We start from the raw sequence: 23,222 nt of genomic DNA, 5'->3' as shown, positions 1-23,222 counted from the left end.
TCAATGTTGTTTCGACTACTTGGAGTTACTTGAGATTCCATATGAATTTTATAATGGCTTCTTCTATTTCTGCAAAAAGCATTGGCGTTTTAATAGGGATTGCATTGAATCTGTGGATCACTTGAGTAGTATTGGCACCTTAACAATATTAAGGCTTTGATACATAAACTTGGGATGTTCTCTCATTTGGTTGTCATCTTTAATTTCTTTCAACAACATTTTGTAGTTTTTCAGTCTTTCAATTTCTTGGTAAACTCATTCTTAAATATTTTATTTTGTTGATGTTGTAAATGAAATTATCTTATTAATTTTACTTTCAGATTTTCATTCTTAGTGTATAGAAATATACATGATTTTTCTGTGCTGATTTTGTATCCTGCTATTGTGCTGAATTTGTTTATTAGTTGTAACAGGTTTTTTTTTTTTTTTTAAGAATCTTTAGAGTTTTCTCCATATGACAACGTGCTGTCAGAGAACAGAGGTAGTTTTACTTCTTCCCTTTTAATTTAGATCCCTTTTATTTCTCTCTCTTGCCTAATTGATCTAGCTATAATATCCAATATTATGTTGAATACTAGTGGTGAAGGGTAGCATCCTTGTCTTATTCCAGATTTTAGAGGAAAAGTTTTTAGTTTTTCACTGTTGAGTATGACATTAGGTGTAGTTTTTTCTCATATACCCTTGATTATGTTGAGGTAGTTTTCATCTATTCCTATTTTATTGAATGAATTTATAATGAATGAAAGAGATTGAATTTTGTCAAATATTTTTTCTACATCAACTGAAATAATCACGTGGTTTTTTTTTTTCTTTATTCTATTGATGTAATGTGTTACATTGATTAATTTTCATATATTGACCCATCCTGGTATTTGAGGAATAAACCCATTTGGGATGTTGCACAATCATTTGAATGTGCTTTTGAATTCAATTTGTTACTTTTTTGTTGAAGATTTTTGCACCAGTCCAATAAGAGCTATTGATTTTAACTTTTTTCTTGTATTCTCTGTCTGGTAAGTTGTATGTTTCTAGTAATTTGTTCATTTTATCTAGTGAGATGGATTTTTGACCAATAAATTTGGACAGAAAAGATCTCAAGGATAGCTGCTAAGAGTTATTGTTCTATTTTTTATACTCCTTATATCTACATATAATTAAATATTGTCCCGTATTTTGATATCATTTTGGTAAACAATTCATCTTGCTTTTGCTAAACAAATTTTAGGATATTTGGGGCTCAGAAAAAGGTGAACTAATTGAGAACAAGAAGTCCAGGACTACAAATCCCTAACTCAGTCCTAAATTCTTCCGTGGATTTGTGCCATTTCTTAAGAAAGTTTGACAAGTCATTAATTGGATTATAGAAATTTTACCTGGACCATGGTTGAAGGCCATAAGACCCACGAGATTGGTCATCATACTTACAAACCTTGTAAGATATAATGAAGAGATACTGTCTGGGGGAAATGATATGTTCAAGAAGGAGTGGTAGAGAAAAGGGAAGATGGTCTGTGGAAAGTGCGGAAAGAAGAGGAGGAGCAGGGCAAGAGAGAGAAGGAAGTCAGGGTTTGGAGGGCCGTGAGGGAAGCACAGTTGGATCATAAGACAGAGACAACAAATGAAGCTTGGATTTCAGATCCACTAAGTTCTTTTAGTTCTTTGAAGGTATGAAGCCATTTACAAGACATTCTCTCTTTTAGAGTTGTCTTCCTACCAAACAAACAAACAAGCTAACTATTGGTATTTAGAATATTTGAGTCCTTTAACCTTAAGGTATGAGGCAAAAGATTATCTAATTCTGTTTTTTGTTCGTTTGCTTGTTTTTGTTGTTTAGATATGCTCAGGCTGGAGGTCAGTGAAGCAATCTCAGTTCACTACAACCTCTGCCTCCTGCCTCCCAGGTTCAAGCAACTCTCATGCCTCATCTTCCCAAGTAGCTAGGACCACAGGCATGAATCACCAAGCCTGGCTAATTTTTTTATTTTTAGTAGAGACAGGGTTTCACCATGTTTGCCAGGTTGGTCTCGAACTCCTGATCTCAAGTTATCCACCCACCTCAGCCTCCCAAAGTGCTGGATTACAGGCATAAACCACCATATCCAGTCGATTATCTTATTCTTACCCCAGGTTTCCAAGACTATCATGTGAAGAGAAATGTAGTAAAATTCAGTGTCTGGCATAGCCCAGAAAAGTACTAGTACACTGATTTAAATACAGTATTTTTACCTCCTCTCATGTAATTCACCTTCCCAATGGAAGTATTTTATTTGGTTACACAAATATAGTTTGGTTAAGGAAATTATAATGATAAGCAATAACAATTTATCAATAGTTGGTTTTGGAATCCACTCTACTTTCCAAAAGAAAATTACACAAAACAAAAAAGTATTCTTAGATGTTTTTCTATAATGCCACATAATCCATGTCACCAGACCTGATAATGAGGAAATAGGCAACATAGACTTACCTGTAAGTTACTGTGTGTGTATCTGAGCTGATACTCATGTTTATACACAAAAATTTTGGAGTCATTTGGAAATTTTGCAACTCCAATATGATATTACTGTCTCTAGTAATTCTGTCAATCAGTTAGGATCTGCAAAATGATTGTGATAAAAGTTGATTGTGAGTCATAGCATATTTTTTAACTGATGTAATGATTATTATTGTCCTAAATTGACAGGTGAAGTATGCTGTCCAGATGAACAGCACAATCGGGTTTCCGTTGGCATTGGTGACTCCTGCTGTGGCAGAATGCCGTATTCCACCTCAGGAAAGCAGATTTGCTGTGCTGGGAGGCTTCATGATGGCCATGGCCAGCAGTGCTGTGGCGGACAGATTGTGAGCAAAGATTTAGAGTGTTGTGGTGGAGAAGAAGGAGTGGTGTACAATCGCCTTCCAGGTAAGGGGCTTAAGTCTACTTTCAGTAGATAGAGGATGTGAGAAGCAGGGAGAGTGAGAAATTTGCCCTAGAAATAAAACAGATAAGTAATTAAAGCTCACATTGGTTATATCTAATACAACAATTAGGAACATATTGTTTAATACAAAAAAATGTAATCTCCCAGTTTTTATGTGTATCTCATGTATTTCAGAAAACACATCAATTTTTTTCTCCCTCGAAAAGGTCATGTCCACGAAAAGAAAGCACACACGTGAATACATTGGTTCTGAATGAAAAGAATATTTTCTAGTAAATAGTATACAAAATTACTACAAAGATATTGTGTTATAATTCTTTCACTCCCCTATTCTACTGTCTTAAATAAGCTACCACTAATATTAATAACAATGAGTATCATTGAATGAATACTAACAGACAGTGTACCAGTATTTTATACATTGTTACCTCAAATAATCTTCACAATAATCTTACGTGATAGGTACTATTAATTGTCTACATTTTTAAAATAAACAAACTGAAGTTCAGTCATTAGATAGTAGACATTAGTCTCCTCTTGCTAAATATCACACAGTCAGATCCAGATTTTGGGAGTCCTCACACTTATGTAATTGGAGGTGGGGTTTTTAAAGACAAGAAAATTAAAATATGGAGACAATATTCACAGCATCTTTACCAGGCATAGATTCCATCTCAAGAAGCCACTTTCTTTGCTCCTCCCTGAGAAGCAACTCACCTGTTAGTTTTATGATGATATTGCAGCAGTTCAATTACCTCTTCAGGCTCCTCTTCCAGTTCAAGTTCTCTTAGCATTTGCACCACATCTACAGTTATTTTTTCCATTTTGAGTCTTGAAACCCTCAGTCATCCATGAGGGTTGAAATCAACGTCTTCTAAACTACTATTAATGTTGATATGTTGACTTCCTCCCATGAATGGTGAATATTCTTAACTGCGTCTAGAATGGTGAATCCTTTCCAGGTTTTCCATTTACTTTGCCTTTATCCATCAGAGGAATTACTTTCTATGGCAGCTATAGCCTTATAAAATGTACTTTTTAAATAATAAAACTGGAAAGTCAAAATGACTGCTTGACCCATACGCTGCCGAATAGATGTTGTGTTAATGGGCATGTAAACATGACTCTTCTTGTCTGTTTCCATCAGAGCTCTTCAGTGACCAGTTACATTGTCAGTATTAATATTTTTTTAAATCATTGTTCTTCTGAGCAGTAGGTTTCAATAATGAACTTAAAATACATAGCAAACCATATTGTAAACAGGTATGGGATCATACAGAGCCTTTTTTGTTCTATTTACAAGCACAGGCAGAATAGAGTTAGCATAATTATTTTAAGAGCCCTAGAATTTGTGAAGTGGTCAATGAGCATAGGCTTCCACTTAAAGTCACCAGCTGCTTTAGTCCTCCAACAAGAGAGTCAGCCTGTCCTTTGAAACTTTGAAACCATGCATTGACTTTTCCTCTCTACCTATGAATGTTCTAATTGGCATCTTCTTCTAGTATTAGGCTATTTCATCCACATTGAAGATCTGTTGTTTAGTGTAGCCACCTTCATCAGTGATCTTACCTAGGTCTTCTGGGTAACTTGATGCAGCAGTTTCGACATCAGCACCTGCTGCTTCACCTTGCACTTTTATGTTACAGAGATGGCTTTTTTTTCCTTAAACCTCATGAACCAACTTCTGCTAGCTTCCAACTTTTCTTCTGAGGTTTCCTCACCTCCCTCAGCCTTCATAGAATTGAAGAGAGTAAGAGCCTTTCCTGGACTAGGCTTTAGCATAAGGGAATGCCATGGCTGGTTTGATCTTCTATCCGGACCACTCAAAGTTTCTTCATATCAGCAATAAGGCTGTTTCACTTAACATTCATGTGTTGACTGGAGTAGCACTTCTCATTTTCTTCAAGAACTGTGCCTTTGCATTTATAACTTCACTAACTGTTGGGCTTAAGAGGTCTAGATTTTGGCTTATCTCAGCTTTCAACATGGCTTTCTCAAGAAAGCCTAATTTTATTCCTAGCTTTTGATCTAAAGTGAGAGTTGTGAGACTCTTCCCTTTGTGTGAACACTTAGAGGCCATTGTAAGGCTATTAATTGGCCCCATTTCAATATTGCTATGTCTCAGAGAATATGAGGGCCTGAAGAGAGAGAGAAAGATAAGGAAACAGCTGAACAAACAGGACACTCATCAACTAAGCTTTCCATCTTACATGGGCAAGGTTCATGATTTGCTAAAACAAATTGTAAGGTCATTGAGCACAGATCACCATAACAAATATAATAATAATAAAAAAGTTTAAATACTGTAGGAATCAAAATGTGACACAGGGACACAAAGTGAGCACATGCTATTGGAAAATTGGTACCAATAGACTTGCTTGATGCAGTGTGGCCACAAACCTTCAATTTGTTAAAAATGCAGTATCTGCAAAGTACAGTAAATCAAAGTACAATAACATGAGGTATGCCTGTGATGCTAAACTACTATATGCCCTATAAATTCTCATTCTCTCATATGTGCACAGTAGAGTTTTTCAGAGGATACATGATGTGATTTGCAACAGATCAAATGCAGAATCAAAAAGAAAATTAAATTGCCTTCTCTTACACCGAACAATTAAAAGGCTTGCAAGAATGTAACACAGTGTCATTCTTCTTACTATTTTTAATTTGAAAAATATATTTTTCATAAATATGTTATGGATTTTTTATTTTTATATTTAAATGCATAAATAAATATTTCAAAAATTTCTGCCAAAAGTTTTAACACAGTATATATCAACAGATAAAACCCATATAAACAAAAGATATTTGGGCTCCTCAATAATTTGTAAGAGTATAAAAGGATCCTGAGACCACAATTTGAGAACCACTGCTTAAAAGCATAGTAATGTCTACTAGAAGATAATGGCCGTTAGTTACCCTGTACTATGACTAACCAGTTCAATACCTTCTCTTTTAGATGAAGTAGCTAATAACAGATCTATTAAAGATAGAACCAGGCCGGGCGCGGTGGCTCAAGCCTGTAATCCCAGCACTTTGGGAGGCCGAGGCGGGTGGATCACAAGGTCAAGAGATCGAGACCACCCTGGTCAACATGGTGAAACCCCGTCTCTACGAAAAATACAAAAAATTAGCTGGGCATGGTGGCACGTGCCTGTAATCCCAGCTACTGAGGAGGCTGAGGCAGGAGAATTGCCTGAACCCAGGAGGCGGAGGTTGCGGTGAGCCGAGATCGCGCCATTGCACTCCAGCCTGGGTAACAAGAGCGAAACTCCGTCTCAAAAAAAAAAAAGATAGAACCAAGGAGGCAGGGAGGATACAAAAGTGTTACTCCCTGTATATCCTAATATATTAGAGTTTTAAAATGACAGAAAAAAATATTTTATTTTAGTGTGTTTGTTCATCTGTAGCTTTTTGAAAGAATTAGTCAATTGCCATACTCTCTCCTTTGTTAAATATGTATTATGTAGTGGCCAGATTCAAGATTCACTCCTGGTGCTTTGTGAGTTTAAAAGTGGCTAAGATTCCCCTTTTATTCTCAAGAACTTATAATCTAATGAAGGAGAAAAGTACCTATAAGGTTAGACACAGGCCATGAAGAGGGATGAATGCATGCATATTTTTAAGACTGAGATCACTCCAGTCAAGGTAATGAAGGGGGTTGTTGCATTGGATTGGAATCTCAAACTGAGTATGATTTTGGCAGGTGTGGCTTGAGCTAAACTGTGAAATTAGCAGTCTGCAAGAAAAGTAGTGAGCACTTTGGTTTACAGGAGGTATACACCCTGTGTAAGGAAGAAAGGAGATAAATCTGAGTAGGCAAAAGGATTTGAATATTATTTAGCACACAGTGAAGAGTCAATATGATGATAAGAACTGTAGTTTAAGATTAAATTTAGGTGGCAGAACAAATGTGAAAGAGAAGGAAAGAGAAGTCAGAACACCATTGCCGTAAAGTAAAATGCATCTGTTCTAAGAAGTGGAATGGAGGTTACTGTCCACTAGGACGATCGTTCTTAACTTGTTTTCCTTTAGAATCTTTCAAAAGTCACAAACCCTCACTCTGAATAATAGTGCATAGAATACATACAAAAAAATTTGCCTGTAATTTTATCCACCCTTGAACTCCATCCATGAACTCAAATTTCAGAATCACTTCTTTATTGACTTCAAGATGATGTCGTATGCCAGTCAAACGTCCCTTACACAAATGGTGACAACCCTCAACTCCCGCGAATCAAGATAAGCTCTAGAGTTTCTCATGGCATTCTACAGCTCTGCCAATTCTGATCGTCACAATGGACTGAAGGAATGATGGTTTTACAAAGGAAAAAAAAAAATCTCTTTTCATTCTCTTGACCTTCCTTCCTGCAGGTTGCAGTGAAAATAGGCAGGTTCCACATATATTTTTCCTCTCTCTGCTGCCGTTCGCTCCTGTCACCCCTAATGACTGTGACCTTAATGACCTTCCAGAATGTCCATATGGCCCTTTTTCTCCTCAACCTAGCAACGAACAGCCTACCTGCTACATGAGGGTTTGGATCTCATAATATCATTCCTAAGCCTGGCCTCTCTCACTGCTTGGCATTGTGTGCCTGCCACGAGACCGGGCTGGCTCGTAAAACATCTCTTTATGTACTTTATTACTTAAACTCTTTTATTTGCCTGCAGGAGCCCTTTAACAAAATCACATTGAATTGACTTTCTCACACCAAATCAAATCTCCCTGGTCCCAGTTCAGTTGTCTTTGTCAATATGTATTTTATAAATGGAGTGAATTAACAGATGCTGTTGGAACAGAAGTGCTGGGGTGGCGTTTATGTTTTTAGTGCTCTCTCTGGGCAGATGAGTCGTGTAGAAGTGTTATACAGGTATCTCGGGATGAAAGTCATGTGCGTCATTTCGGTGGATATGTATTCTTAGCCATTTTCTTTGAATAGATTTTAAACATATTTATTACTCATTTTTTTCTTAGTGTTTGCTTATATGGCTTTATCATTTGTGCCATTAATCTTGAGTTGGACTTGATTATATCCCTTAGTATGGAAAAATGAAAATTAAAGCCTCTTTATCATTCAAAGAGGACAGATTTTTCTGTTAGCCATGGGAAACTGATCATGAGATGACTTTGGAATATATTGACTTATTTCTATTATAAATTTTGTTCATGCGGCCTTTGATGTGAAACTCAGACTTAAAATTGTTTCAGAATACCCTGAGTTTCCATGTCCTGGACTCTGACTTCAGCAGAACAAATGACTATCACTGTTTCATAAGATGGGAATCTGGGAATTTTGCAGAGGGAAATATAACCACAGAAGTCCATAGTGTAAGGCTGGTATTGAAAGAACATTTCCCTGAAAGATTTCCATATAACATAATGATTTTTTTTGAAAAGTGGAATATATAAATGCTATAAAATATATCGCAATGATTTGGGGAGCATTTTTACTCTACCCTTTCTCAGTTTTGTGGTGGTATTCATAGAGCCATCTACTGGTGAAGACTAACTGTGAATTTCTTTTCTTTCATGCTCTGCCACAAATGTTATACATTTGTCCTAAGGATGACTAATCGCAAAACTTTTTTTTCCTTCTAGACCTAAAATATCCTTTGGCTTAAAATTTGGTCCCCATGAACAATCTCAGAGTTTCACAATGATTTGTCATATTCCAGACTGGATTTTACTACTATACTATTTTTATCTCAAAGGCATGATATATCATTCTTGGTCTTGTTTAAAAAAAAAAAATGGAATGCCAGTTTTGCAGTCTTAACTATTTAGAAATTCACCCAGCAGATACGTATATAAATGCTTTTCTTTTTAGATAAAGATATGAAATAAGTATTAGTAACATATTTGAAATATTAATAATATTGTGAGTAAAATTTTTTTCCTCCACTATTTTCTCAGTGTGTCCAATCAATGGAAACCACTGAATATATACACAGTTTAGAAACACAATATATGCTTTTTGATCTGAAAAATAAACATCTACTAGTTTAATGTGTACTGTACGACTTCAATAATATCTACATCTTGTTCAAAGACACTCTCCACCTTTGTACAAATTTAATGAAGAGGCTCTGGAAGAATGGACCCATCCATCAATAATGCATGACCTATTTTGTTTTTCTTTGGGCGTATTTAAAATTGTGCATTCTGTGTGTCAAAGTTCAAAAGTCAAGTGCTACATGTGATAAATTAGGTAGGGGTCAAAAGTTATTGCAATGCAGTTTCAGAAGATTGTCTCTCTCTGAATTTGCAGCTCATTCATGCTGAAGTGATGCACTATGGGAATTACTACCAAACTCTGCTCCGCAACATCTGCTCTCCCTAAGTGAGTTAGTGCACGTCAGACATCTTTATGTCAGAATATTGCAGTGATGGATGCAGTCTTCAGAAAATGCTGCATAAAAATCTGGTGTGCCGTTCTGGCCATTAAGTGAAATTACTATTTAAATTAATGGCACTGTCACAGTTTATCTGTGCAAAGAATGAACGCTGATTAGGGTATTAAGTAATTAGCAATTTATCACACTGGAACAAGGTTGATAATAATTAAAGAAGTAATGGTTTACCAAAGAAACTAGAAAGGGAGTCACTTCTTGTTATGTGAGTGAAATCTTGGCTGAAAATTTTAATTCAGTAATACAAAGATGGAGCTCTTTGTAAAAGAAAGCATCTTTTCTTTTCTAGTGTAAAAACAGTTCAGTATCAAAATTTTAGCTGACCTGTCAGAAGTCCATCAGAGTGATCAGATGACTGATTAGGAGTTTCAAATTAGGTTAATGTCTGCATATTTATTTTATACTTAAAGCCTAGTGAAACCATGAAGTAATTTGGGAGGGGGAGGGGAAGAATATGTTCTGCTCCCTCAAGAGCCAGTGTTCAAATTTTGATTGCTCTTTAAAAGAAAAGCATGAATTGTCTTAAGAAAACTGCTAGAGAAAAATATAACAGTAAAAAATCCAAGGTTGTATTTAAATGTCTAATTAGAAGGGGCAGAAAAATGCCCAAACATAAGACTTGAAGCTATGGATTTTTCTTTTTAGTTTATGTGTGTGTGTGTGTGTATGTGTGTGTACACATATATGTATGTATTTATATGTATTTGTGTGTATATATACACATATACATGTATATGTATATATGTACACACATGCATGTATGCATGTCTATATCTACACACACATAAATGTGTGTGTGTGCTTATACATACACACACATATACATATATACCCACTATAATCAAGACTGAGACTGAAATGAGCCTTGCTCTGTGTATTTATTTGAGATAACTTTTCCTGGAAATGTTAAAACAACTAAAATTATTAATATAGCAGTTAATTTTTAAACCAATTACTTTGAAGAGTTGTCACATTAAATACACATAGTGTGCCAAAACTCTGTTAGGATCAGTGTATATCATTAATCATAAATAAGACTTTTTAATATTAGGAGATTTTTATAAGTGGAAAGATGAATGAGAGGGTTCTTTGGAGTCATGTGTGGATAAACATCTTTCTTAAGGCATGTGCCAAACCATTGTTTACATTCAATGATTCTTTTAAAAAAGCACTTTTGATCTATTATTTGAGTGTCTTTCATAATGTAGATATTTACACAGGACCAGATTAAACAATTCAGAACCCCAGGGCACTTTGAATTTGAGGTTCTTTATGTTATCAATCGGAACTAATAATAAACAAAATTCCAATTAAAATAGATCATTCATCACCCTGCTATATAACTGGATATAAATTCTAATATGAAAACACTGTGACATGCAGTATAGGCACCTTAATTTCTAGCTTGATCTGACTCTAGTGTTTACTTATTCCTGCTTTAATGTTAAAATTTCTGCTATTTCTCTTTGATGACAATGTCTAAATGATGTAAACACAGGTAATTAAACTGAATTTAGTGGGCGAAAAAGTCTAATTGGTATCTCAGGTACACGAGTCTTTCATCTCGATGTGGGGATCAGTGATCCTCTCTACAAGTTCTTTCTGCCGCTGCCCCCAGCCTGTCACCCATGTCTGTGTTGTGTCTAGAACTGAGTGTGGCTTAAAAAATAATGACTGATGAGTGCACCTGATCAGTGAACATGTTCAGATGATTTTGAATAAATACTAAATCCTCATGAGGAAAGAATGGTTACCATTGCAACTGAATTCCCAAGAAGCAAATATTTGTACCCTAGATGAAGCTAAGCCAAAACTTACATTGCTCCTCCTGCAGGGTTTCCAGTTCTAGGATGGTGCTACCTTTCCACTCTGCCTGCGCTCTTATCCCAGAGTACTTGGGTGGCCTTTTCTCCCTTAGGAATTTCTAGAGCTTTCTCGGAGCCCCTATAGTTTAACCCTCTTCTGCAACAAGACGTTATCATCACAAAATGCACAAGCAGTTTTCATGACAGAAATCTGAACTCTTTTTATGGAGCATGAGAGAAGTTTGGCCCAGCTGAATGATTTTCGAACACTTACTCTTGTGTGTTCTTTTCCTAATTAGCGTCTAGTGCTCTTGGTAAGAAGGACCCTCACTGCACATTTAAATCACCTTGGTAGGGAAATGCTACCTTAGGTATTGCACCATTTCAGCAACTGCCTGAGTCTGACATTTTTATACCAAACTTTATAGCAGCCTCAGTTTTCTTCCCTTTTTCTATTTCATATTCATATATAACATTTTATTGTTGCAGGGATGTTCTGTTGTGGGCAGGATTATGTGAATATGTCAGATACCATATGCTGCTCAGCTTCCAGTGGAGAGTCTAAAGCACATGTTAAAAAGAATGACCCAGTGCCAGTAAAATGCTGTGAGACTGAACTTATTCCAAAGAGCCAGAAATGCTGTAATGGAGTTGGATATAATCCTTTGAAATATGTTTGCTCTGACAAGATTTCAACTGGAATGATGATGAAGGTAATTGATAGAAAAGCTCTCAGAGGCGCTGATTTGACAATGGAAAGAGAAATACATTGTTCATAACTATTTTTCTAAAATAGGAATATAAAAACTCCTGTGTGCATTATTCATTTTCACATTACATCCATATTAATACAGAATGAGTTTGCTATGATTGATGTTATTGCAATGAATTCTAAAAGAATTAATAATGATTAGCTGTTCTCAGGAAGCTTTACCCAGCACTTCAGATTAGTGCAGGACTGAACGTCTGTGTGCCGCTGAAAGAGCCAGCACAGGTCGCCTGGGGCCTCTGCGTGGTGCCGTTTCATGCCTAGGAGCACTGTGGATGGAGACAGGAGGAAATTCCCACTTCTTCTCCCTAGCCTGCCAACCATCATCCACCTCCTTTGATAGAGATCTTAGATCGGGCAAATTCATTTAGTTGCGTTTATATCGTATTCCCTTAGACAATGCAAGATGAACAAATGCCTGTGTCAATCACAAAAGTGAATGAATAGGCTTCTGGGTGTAATCACTTATGTTTTTATGTGGTGATGGTTCATACGCTGCCATGTCATGTATGTGGGTGTTAAACTTGACTCAGGATACCAGAAACCCAAATTTAAGGAAAGGACCATGAACACTTTAAAAAACAAGCACACTACCGTGTTCTGTAGTAAATTGTCATTATAAGACCACTAAAAATGGGTGTCTTGGTCACAGACAATGGAAGGGCACTTGTTCAGTGAGGCACCTACACAGTCCTCATGTGGACCACACACACTTTTTACACTTTGGGATGTAAAATAACTCATGAGATTGTTAGAAGCCCTGCAAGCACTTTGTATCAGATTAAGATAATACATAAGGTTGATTAAATTATTATAATGAGGATAATATTTCTCCATGCTGAATCAAGTAGTGTCTTCTACATAATAATCTTCAGTCTATAGGTTTCATTTTGTTTTCTGAAGACCTCTCTCCTGGAGATTTTTATATCCTGTTCCAATCTGGAATGGATCACCTTCGGATTTCTATATAACTGGCCCATTAGGTCTTCCCTAAGCTATCAACTCAGGAATTCCTTTCAACTCTTTCCTGTTTTGATCCCCCTGTTTTTTGGATTCCAAGTTTCTTTCCACCTGGAGAATTGTATTCTTGGATATAGATGTATGGAGGTAAAATTTTTTGAGAGCTTAATGCATAAAAATATTATTATTTTACCCTCCAAGAGGATTGATAGCTTGGTTGGGTATACATTTCCAGGTTAAAAATTATGTCTACTCAGATTTTGAGGCATTTCTACATGTTTTAAGTCTCCATTGATATTTTGATTCCTATTTCTTTGTTGGTAAACATGTTCCTTTTCCTATGAAAGCTCTTGAAGATGTTCTCTTTATCCTGCTCCTCGAAAATTTCATGACAATGAACCTCTATGTGGAAGTCGGAATGGTTTCTTTTTGCATTTTGTTCTCATTTTTTGTGATGAGAACATATAGGATCTACCTTCTTTGCAAATTTGGGGGTTTTTTTTTAGTATTTTACATTACAATTCATTGTGAGTTAGGCAGTTGTCTTCCAAGTAACATCTCTAGATCCCTAGCCCGTTCCATCTTGTGATGCTTCACACACAGACCTTGGATCAGAATGGAAAGGGCGCCAAGAGGGGACAGTTGCACATGGACTGGTCATACGTGGATATAGAGTACATCCTTACTGTGCACTAGTCACACAGACATATCTAGTCAGATGGCTTCTTCTACTGCAGCCAGGCTTTAACATCCCACGTTCCCAGAGAGAAAAGGGAAACATGGACATCACTGAGCACATTGCACTGTCTCTGCCACATTCATCTACTTTCCGGCTTCGAAAAATATATGAACTGTCTTGTGTGTATTATTTACCATCCTTTTTCCTTAAACTTTCAACATGTAAACCATTATTTTATTGTCATTTGGTTGGGCTTTTAGAGAAAATAGAGGTAAGTGCAGTGTTCAGTTGTCCTCTTTTAAATGGGATCCCATGGATTATTTTGAATCCCATGGATTCCATTTAAAAGAGGACAATTAAACACTGGATTTACCTTTATTTTCAAAGAGGAAAATTGAACGTTAGATTTATCTCTATATAGTGGGATTCCATTTATATAGCACCATCTTGGCTCACTGCAACCTCTGCCTCCCAGGTTCAAGCAATTCTCGTGCCTCAACCTCCCAAGTAGCTGGCATTACAGGTACATGCCACTATGCCCAGCAAATTTTTTTTTGGTAGAGATGGGCTTTCTGCTTGTTAGCCAGGCTGGTCTTGAACTCCTGACCTCAAGTGATCCGCCCGCCTCAGCCTCCCAAAGTGTTGGGATTACAGGCGTGAGCCACCACACTGGGCTCCACTATTTATTTTTGAATTTATTATTTTGACTAACTTGGTAAGAATAATTCAACTTATTTTATGTAAGAGAGAGGTTGAATGGAGATCAATTTTAATAGCAAAAACTATTCTAAATACATTATGCTACTTATGTAAAGGAAAGGCAAAGTAGATCTCCAAATTATAGAACTATTTATTGCCTTATTTATAGCTCCTGTAATTTGGGATGATTAAATATTTAATTTCCTTAGATTAAAACAAAGTGGTACTTAACAAAAACCATGAAAAATTCAGAGATTTGTCAGAGAAAATGTTTATAAGCATAAATGTTTATAAGCATAAATAATTATCATAATGACAGTTCATGAAACATTATATATTTTTTTAATTTGGATCAGTAATACTTCTAATGGGACTAACTTCCCCAACAACACAGGAAGTATACATTCTCAAATACCACATTCTGTATTTTCTCTAAAATTCCACAGAAAAGTATCAAATAGCAAAAATAAAATATTTGTTGTGTGTATACTACGTTTAAGGCATATATAGGTGTTATCTCATTTGAGTCACACAACAAACCCCAGTGGTAAATTTTGTCTCCATTTTTCCCTCTGAAGAAGCTGAGGTTTTGAAAATGTAAGAGACTAGCTCAAGGTTACAGAGCTGGGAAGTTGAAAAACTGAAATTTTAATCCCAATCTGTGTCATTTCAAAGCCATTGCTCTTTCTAGTACACAAATTGCCTTCATTTCTTTTTTATAAATTTTGAGATATTCATTCATCAAGTAAGTGGAGGAAAATTTCATTTGAAAGTCACAAAAGTCCACCCTATGTATTTCTAAATGAAATTTTTAAATACCCCTCTCTCTCTCTTCTCACCCCTACCACTTAACTTAGGAAACCAAAGAGTGCAGGACCCTCTGCCCCGCATCTAAGGAAGCCACAGCATATTGCGGCAGGTGTGACTTCAACTTTACCAGCCACATTTGCACTGTGATAAGAGGGTCTCACAATTCCTCAGGGAAGGCATCAATTGAAGAAATGTGTTCATCTGCTGAAGAAACCATTCATATAGGAAATGTAAACACGTACTCCTATACAGGTAACAGAAAGCAAGCTGTCTGCCCATGGCTTGGTGGGGTTAGTGAGAAGCTGCTGAAAATGCAGATTTATTTCACTCTGACATCAACCCTTCTTAAATTGGTGTCAGTACATTCCATCATACTTTGGGACCAACTCGTTAACAAGGTAATTAAAGGCATAATCTGGATGTATTCAAACCAGCAGTTTAAAATACGTTAAAGTCTAACTTTAAATAAGGTTGTATTCCATTTAAAGTAAATTGGTGGAGATATATGTGACCTTTACTGCTATATGCAGTTAATTTACCATAAACCCAATCTTCTTTTTCAAAAGCTGCAATGCAAATATCACTGAATGCAGTAAATGAATATTGCTATGCTTAGAAAGAAGGATACACCTGTCTGATTAATAATAAATCCTAACAGTGCTATTCTGAGGAGGAGGAGGTAAACCCTCTCCAGGATGGCCAGTCATCTCAAAAACACTAAGCCTTGCAGTTGTTATTGTAAATATTAATTTTAAGTACCATCTTGGCCCTGCCCAATTAGTCCCATGATTCTTAGTTTTGGCTAAGCTGTGTGAGAAACACTGTTAAGTTTAGAATTCTCTCTAAAATAGTTCTGCCATGTATTAAATTTGTATTATTCATCCATTTACTTAAATCCTTACAAAATATGTTCTTATTTTTAGAAAAATCAAGTGTGTGTGTGTGTGTGTGTGTGTGTGTATCATCTATCATCTTGATTCAGATAGAATCCATTTAATTGATATAATTTGAGCAAGCTAAGGTTACATGAACAAGCAAAATAGTGCTCTATCCTATCATAAATTATTCTGCTTTACTCAATCAAGGGACAGTAATGGCAAACCTCAGGAATACAGAAGGTAAGGTAGGATACTGAGATAAGAGAAGGAAGATTAAGAAGGGAAGAAAGAAACAGAAATAAGGTTGATTGAACATTATTTAGTCCCAATGTTATACTAAGTACTTGAAAACCTTATCCCAATTACCCACAAAACAATCATGAATATGATCATTTAGCAGATGAGGAAACTAAGAGTCAGAGCTATAAAAGTAACTCACCATGAGACAGAAAGATATTCAAATAATGCCATCTTCAAAAGGGGCATATTTTGAAGACTCCACGTGGTGTAGGAGCTCCTTTCAGAGTGCTCCAAATGTGTTTCAAGCTGTTCTTCCACCTGAAATGTCTTGTTTTATCATCCTACTCAAGACCTAGGTCAAGAGTCACATCCTCAGTGCAGTCCCTGTGCTGCTGTGACACATTGTTCACGGAGCTCACTAGTTCTCCTATGTGCTATATGGATTTGGACACTTGTTCCAGCTCTCCTATTAGATTGAAACACCATTATGAATAGGACCCTTTTGTTTACCTTTACCTTGTTATTTTGATTTAGAACACTACACAAACAATAAATACTTCTTGGAATGAATCTAATTAGGAAAGGCCTTGGATACAAGACAATTTGTCCAACCTTCTATTATATTCCCAGTCCCAGTTACAGATTTAAATCATGGACCCTCATTTTAAAATTATTGAGTTTTCATCTAAGCAAGTCCTGTACTTTTATCTGCCCCTTGTAATCAAGATCAAGATTTTGAAGGACTTTTAATACATGCTTGCAGTAGCCCTCTCCAAAAGTGAATAGATGTTTCCACCTACTGATATAATAATGTTATGAGGGCTTTTAAAATCTGTATTTCAGATTGCTTTCCCTGCAGAAAATACTATAAATTGAATATGAAAAATAACAAAATGTATTTTTTCATCAAAGATTTTCAGCACATGAGTGGTGCTCTGATAATTCCATTGAGAAAAATTTAGACTTTTTTAGAAAGTTGACTTTTAGTCAGACTTTTTTAGAAACTTGAAAGCTGACAATACCAGTGCTGACTAAAATTTATTCATTTATGCAAATCATTTATCTAAAAGTATTTATTAAATACCTACTAATAGCTAGTCACTACATTAGGACTAGCAGTCATGAATACAAACAATAACTTTCATTAGGATTTGAAGCCCATATGAAGAAAGAAAGCAGCAGCAAATGAGATTTGAAATGGTGACGTGAGCTTGAGGGAACAGAATAACAGTCATTGGCAATGAGTAGTTTAATTTTCTGTACCAGAGATGTGAAAATATATTGAGGGTACATTTTTATCTGAGGGTAGGTAGATAGTCTAGGCAACTCAATTGTACAAGGTCACTCAAGGATCCAGAATCCAGAATGGCAACCAAAGGTATGCAATTTTCTCTTTTAAAAATGATGCCGAAGTTGTCTGTATCTTTTCTATACTCCTTTAGGTATTGAGATCTGAGTCGTGTGACCACTACATGCTACAAAGAAAACCAGAAAGTGTGGTTTCTAATTACATTTAGACCAGGATGGAAGGAAGAACTGGGGACCAGTAGTAGTCATCACAGCAAGAAGTGGCAGATACCCTCTAAGCAGAGAAAATGGAAAAGGAAGCTAATGCTTTACATTTGTAGGGAAATTGGCATTTTATGAAGTTCTGCCCCATAATTTATTGCATTTTATTTTCATATCAATTCTATATAGTGGGCAGGGAAGGGTTTATTTTAAGTAGTTTTGTATAAGGAGAATGTGACTCAATTAATCCAAGCATCAGGACTGAGAATTAACCATGTCCAGTGGAAATGAGCAGGTGGCCAGACGGCCCAGGAGGAAGGTCTCCTTTTCTGATGCTCAGTCTGAGAAAGAGTCATCCAGAAGCTCCCATACAAAAATGCATACTCACATACTCAAAATGCATCAAATTGGAGACAGGGAAAATAAATTTAAATAAATTTTGAAGTACTTTTTTTGGGGGGAACGTGTGGCATTTTTATTTCTGAAGTTATGAAAGCTTAAATGGAACTAAGACTTTGGGGACGCCACTGAATCACATGGACGTTCATCTCACACAATTTTTGCCAGTTTGGAAAGCTCAGCATGCTTGGTTTTACTGTTATAATAAAGTTGGTTTGTTTGTATTTTGGTTTTCAGTTCTGGGTTTTGTGGAAGAAGGAAGAAGCTAGATGGCAGAGTATGCTTTCATTTTTATTTTCTGACATGATACCATGATAAATTAAGTTTCAAATCCTGTGTGTTGTTTTGGAAAATGTTTTAAGTAATCTTAACAAAGTAATAGAAAGTAATAATATATAGGTTTTGTGACACTAAACTATGAAAGAATGTTGGCAAACCTGTCTCATGTAAAAATTAAAAGTACGTGAATTTGTGAAGCATTAAATCTTATGACTCCAGGGCTTTTATTTTTTTATTTATTTAATATACCCCTCTTTCTTTGCTCAGAATCAGTGAATTCTATTCTGTGTGATTCCATAGCCCTGCATCTAATGAACACTGTAAATGTTACTTACATTTAGAAAATAAAGATTTTAGAGTTTTATTTATACATGAAAGATTTAGAACCTTAAACATTTATTTTTAAATGTCTGAATTTTTTGATAGTCACTTTTAATATGATGGTTAAAAAAATGAAAATAAGAGAAACTTGTCTGTTTTCTCTCTTTACAGATGTGAACCTCAAGCCCTACATGACATATGAGTACAGGATTTCTGCCTGGAACAGCTATGGGCGAGGTCTCAGCAAAGCTGTGAGGGCCAGAACAAAAGAAGATGTGCCTCAAGGAGTGAGTCCCCCTATGTGGACGAAAATAGACAATCTTGAAGATGCGATTGTCTTAAACTGGAGAAAACCTATACAATCAAATGGTATTGAGCTACCTTTAAAATGCCAATAACAAATTCCATAAATTCATAAGAAAACTGAAAGGAGTATAACCTACATTTAATTGCCATACATCTAACCACTAGAAAAGTATGTACCAATAAAGGGAACTTGAATTATGTGCCAACTAATCACTCACTTTGTAGTATAAGCCCTCACAAATTTTTAGCCTAAATAAATAAAATAGAAGTAAAAATCCTTGAATCCCAGAATATATCTGAGCTGCTTTACAATAAACAAAGCATATTCAGGGAAGGCAAAAGAGTTTTAATACTGAAAGTAAATTTGTTTCGTAGTGAAAGGAAATAAACATAAATGGCTCTTTGATTATCTATGTCAAGAATTCATCTCCTCCATAATAGTATAATTAGGAACTGCTTGAGATAGCAATATAATAGGAAATTAAAATTAAATGAAGCTATAGTATCGCATTTCTTCCAAACACTAAGACCTGTAAGTTGTTTGCAAATAGTTAAAATGATGTGACATTTAAATGCGGTCATTTTTCTGCTTCTTTTAGGTCCTATTATTTACTACATTCTTCTTCGAAATGGAATTGAACGTTTTCGGGGAACATCATTGAGTTTCTTTGATACAGAGGGAATTCAACCATTTCAGGAATATTCATATCAGCTGAAAGCTTGCACGGTTGCTGGCTGTGCCACTAGTAGCAAGGTAACAGGAATTTGCCTAGACTGGGAGGAAAGGGTTCAGTGTGAAGATTCTGAACACCCAGGTTGTGAGTGATTTTGTAATGAAGAAAACAATGTCCCCCCTCAAAGTGGTGTTAACTAGGTGTTCATGTGCCACCTTAACTGAGTCCTAATACCCATGCCTGGAAGGAGAGATCATTGCAAGGGAGATTTATCCAAATATCAATCTTGCACTAAAGAAAAATAAGTGAAATCTTGAAACAGTACCATCTTTTCTTCCATATCCTTTCCTCGCTAACCAATTTGAGGTAATCTATAAATCCATAAAAATTTCCAAATCATTATTCAGTTGAAGAAAGTTTCTATTTAAATGAAACTTAAATAGAACAACAACAACAACAACAAAAGCCTCATTTTGAAAAATGAAGAAAGGGGCAAAAAAGCTTGGCATGGAAAACAAATTGTTCCAAGCCTTCTACTCTAGACTCGTCAAGAAATAATGAATGAAGACCTGAACTCAGGCAGCTGAGGTCAGAACCAGAAATACAGAAAGATACAACCAATGTGGGCGGTGGGGGGGTGAATCTACAGGACTTGGTAGTCAACTATATTTGTAGAAATAAAAGGAAAGAGTCATGGATATTTTCAAATAACTGCTTGAGTAATTTGTGGATCATGGTGCTATTCTGCAAACAAATTTTTAGAAAAATGTTAAAGGTAAAAGTTTTTAAAATATATATTTAAAAAGAAGAATCAGATAGCAGGGTGGTGGAAGCAGATAGTACTTAGCACTCTGTGTGAAAATATCTGGTCAGAAGCCAGACTGAGAAGTGGCTGAAGTTTCTAGAAAGATCTGTGTGGGACGTTGAAGTCATGAGTTTAAATATGGTCACAGAAGGAGAATAGAGAGAGACAAATACAGAATACCATCGATAATGAGCACTGGGGAATGCTACCAAATGAAAAAGAAAGAAAAGCCCGTGAAGAACACTGGAAATACACAATCAAACAATGTAGGAGGAAAATAAAGAAAGGGGCATTTCGTAGAAGCCAGCTTTGACAGAGAAAGCCCAAGAGGAAACAAACTCACAGAGAGTAGCTTTGATTCTTTTCATATGCTTAAAACTTTAAAAAGAGCAACATTTTGGCACATTATGCGAGGAGCCATCCAAATGAAACATTCAGTCACACTGCTCAGACACAGTGCAAGAATGCAACGTTTTGTTCAACAGACCTCTAGCAACCTTTCTGAGTGAGCCACCATTTAGATAGATGGCAGCTGACTGGCCCAATCAAAAGTCACTAGTCCTAGAACAATTCCACGCATTTTTCGTAGGCACAACTCATGCCTGCTCCATGCAAAGCAATTGTTTATAAAGTGAAAAGATTTAATTCTATGAAAAAACATAGCCAATTTTTGTCCAAACTATATTTTGACAATATTGACTAAATAATGGCTTTATTTATTTATTTATTTATTTCTTCTCACTTGTTTCTCTTCTAGAAAGTTGGTACAGACACTCTAAAGTCATCCTAGGTATCACGGGAAGAGTACTGAAAAGTCTGCCCATTTATTCTGTTCAAAGCATATTATATGCAGGCAAGTTCAGATATGGGTTTTGCTCCATATTTACTGGTGCTTAAAATGTACAAAATCAGGCTGTTAAAATGCAAAGACACTGATGGGCCATATGGAAGAGAGTTATCAAGAGTTCTCTAGTAAGACAGTCTGCCAGCCAGATTTTACTTGTTTAAACACTGAGGGCTGCATTCTGCCGTCAAAATTGTTGTTGAACCTGTTGTGATAAATGGTAGTCTGAGACTTATGTAATATATTCAAGGTCAGATTTCATTGTTTAAATAGGAAGGGAGGGAAAAAAAAAATGAAAAAAGGGGACGCTTCTCCAAGCCCCTGCTAATGATATGCCAGGCCAGACAACAACATTTTAAAACAAAAGTGACATCCTCATTGATCAGGATACCTAGTGTACTGCTACAATAAATTGCTGTTTAATTCCTATGTCTTCAGGTAGTTGCAGCTACTACCCAAGGAGTTCCGGAGAGCATCCTGCCACCAAGAATCACAGCCCTAAGTGCAGAGGCTCTGCATCTGAGCTGGAGTGTCCCTGAGAAACCAAACGGCGTCATTAAAGAGTACCAGATCAGGCAGGTTGGAAAAGGTCTCATCCACACTGACACCACTGACAGGAGGCAGCATACGGTCACAGGTGAAGAAAAAAAGAAAAGGGAAATCCTACTGGAGGAGTCTGTCATTGTGGTTAGGGGGGCAAAGTATCCCAGGGGTGTGTGTTTGATATATGAGGTCACTTCGAAAGGACGTGTTCTCTTGACATATGGTCAGGTCCCACTTATCCATGCTAATAGAAGAGCCCACACTGGCAGCAATACGCCACAACAGCAGATAACTTCAGAAATAATTTATATTTGGCCTTGGTATGCATTATGTGAAGGGTTTTTGCATCAGTATTAACTTTTTTTTTTCACACAAACAGTAAGATGCATTTTCATTCCCCAAGGATATACTCATAGATAATGGGACTAGGATAGCCAAGAATACACTGGAAGGCAGGGGAAAATCAGCCAGAGGTTAACATTTGCCTATCAAGTGGATAATTAATACACAGGACTAGTTGACAGTAGAGTTACTGTGGCTGTTTGTTAGCATTAGGAATGTTAATTAATAGTAATTGTGTTTTTAAAAATTGTTATGGTTTATTATCATTAGCTTTAATAATATACTATTAGTATGTACAATGATATGTTAGATAATTGCTAGTAGTGATTATGATAATAATTAACAGGTTTTAGCTTAAATGCCACTTCTGAAGGGAGAAGCATTTTCTGACTTTCTCGGTTGGATAGCTTCTGTAACACACCACCACATCACTTTGTTTTATTTTCATCGTAGACCTCTCACTGCCTGATATTCTAGTGTTTGTTTTTTGTCTTTTTATGTCTCTCCACACTTGAATGAAGGCTCCAAGAGAGTGGGAACCTTATCTACTTGTTCAATGTTGTACCTCTAGCACTTAGAGTTCTGAACACATTAATAGGAGCTAAATAAATGTTTGGGGAAGAAATGAATTTAATATGTGCCAGATGCTGTCCTAAGCACTTTGCATGCACTATCCAATTGCATCGCAAACCTAAGGTGTAAATTACTACCTTCATTTTACAGGTAAGAATACTTTGAGAAGTTAAGTAATTTAGTTTATTATTCAAGTCTACTGAATCATCCCAAACAACCCCGTTAAGTTTAAATTCTAAGACCATGGGCAAGATTGTATAAACTTCCCCGTTTTTCCCATTGTCAGTCACCTCCTTCCAAGACTTCCGGAGTGGATGACCTCCTTCCATTGGACTGCACTTTTTGCAGGAGTCTTGATAGCACAGATAATGAAACTCACAAAAAGAGCAGAAAGGCCTCAAAAAAAAAATGTGCTTGATTTTTCCTGAGCACCTAAATAATGTTTTTTAGGT

General features: G+C 36.2%; 1 protein-coding gene across 1 annotated transcript in view; it reads left to right on the top strand.

Annotated features, from left to right (window-relative positions):
* Positions 1 to 23,222, top strand: part of USH2A (usherin) — a 777,205-nt gene that overhangs the window by 610,614 nt on the left and 143,369 nt on the right. The window contains exons 49-54 of the mRNA XM_003930351.4: positions 2,684 to 2,902; positions 11,630 to 11,853; positions 15,105 to 15,309; positions 18,855 to 19,052; positions 19,589 to 19,743; positions 21,751 to 21,949. Of these exons, the coding sequence (XP_003930400.3) occupies positions 2,684 to 2,902; positions 11,630 to 11,853; positions 15,105 to 15,309; positions 18,855 to 19,052; positions 19,589 to 19,743; positions 21,751 to 21,949 (1,200 nt within the window). The remainder of the gene's footprint in view (positions 1 to 2,683; positions 2,903 to 11,629; positions 11,854 to 15,104; positions 15,310 to 18,854; positions 19,053 to 19,588; positions 19,744 to 21,750; positions 21,950 to 23,222) is intronic.

Source organism: Saimiri boliviensis, chromosome 14 (genome assembly GCF_048565385.1).
Source record: "Saimiri boliviensis isolate mSaiBol1 chromosome 14, mSaiBol1.pri, whole genome shotgun sequence".
NCBI classification, from domain to species: domain Eukaryota; kingdom Metazoa; phylum Chordata; class Mammalia; order Primates; family Cebidae; genus Saimiri; species Saimiri boliviensis.
The sequence above is the reverse complement of the archived record's forward strand: the minus strand, read 5'-3'. Positions and strand labels throughout refer to the sequence as shown.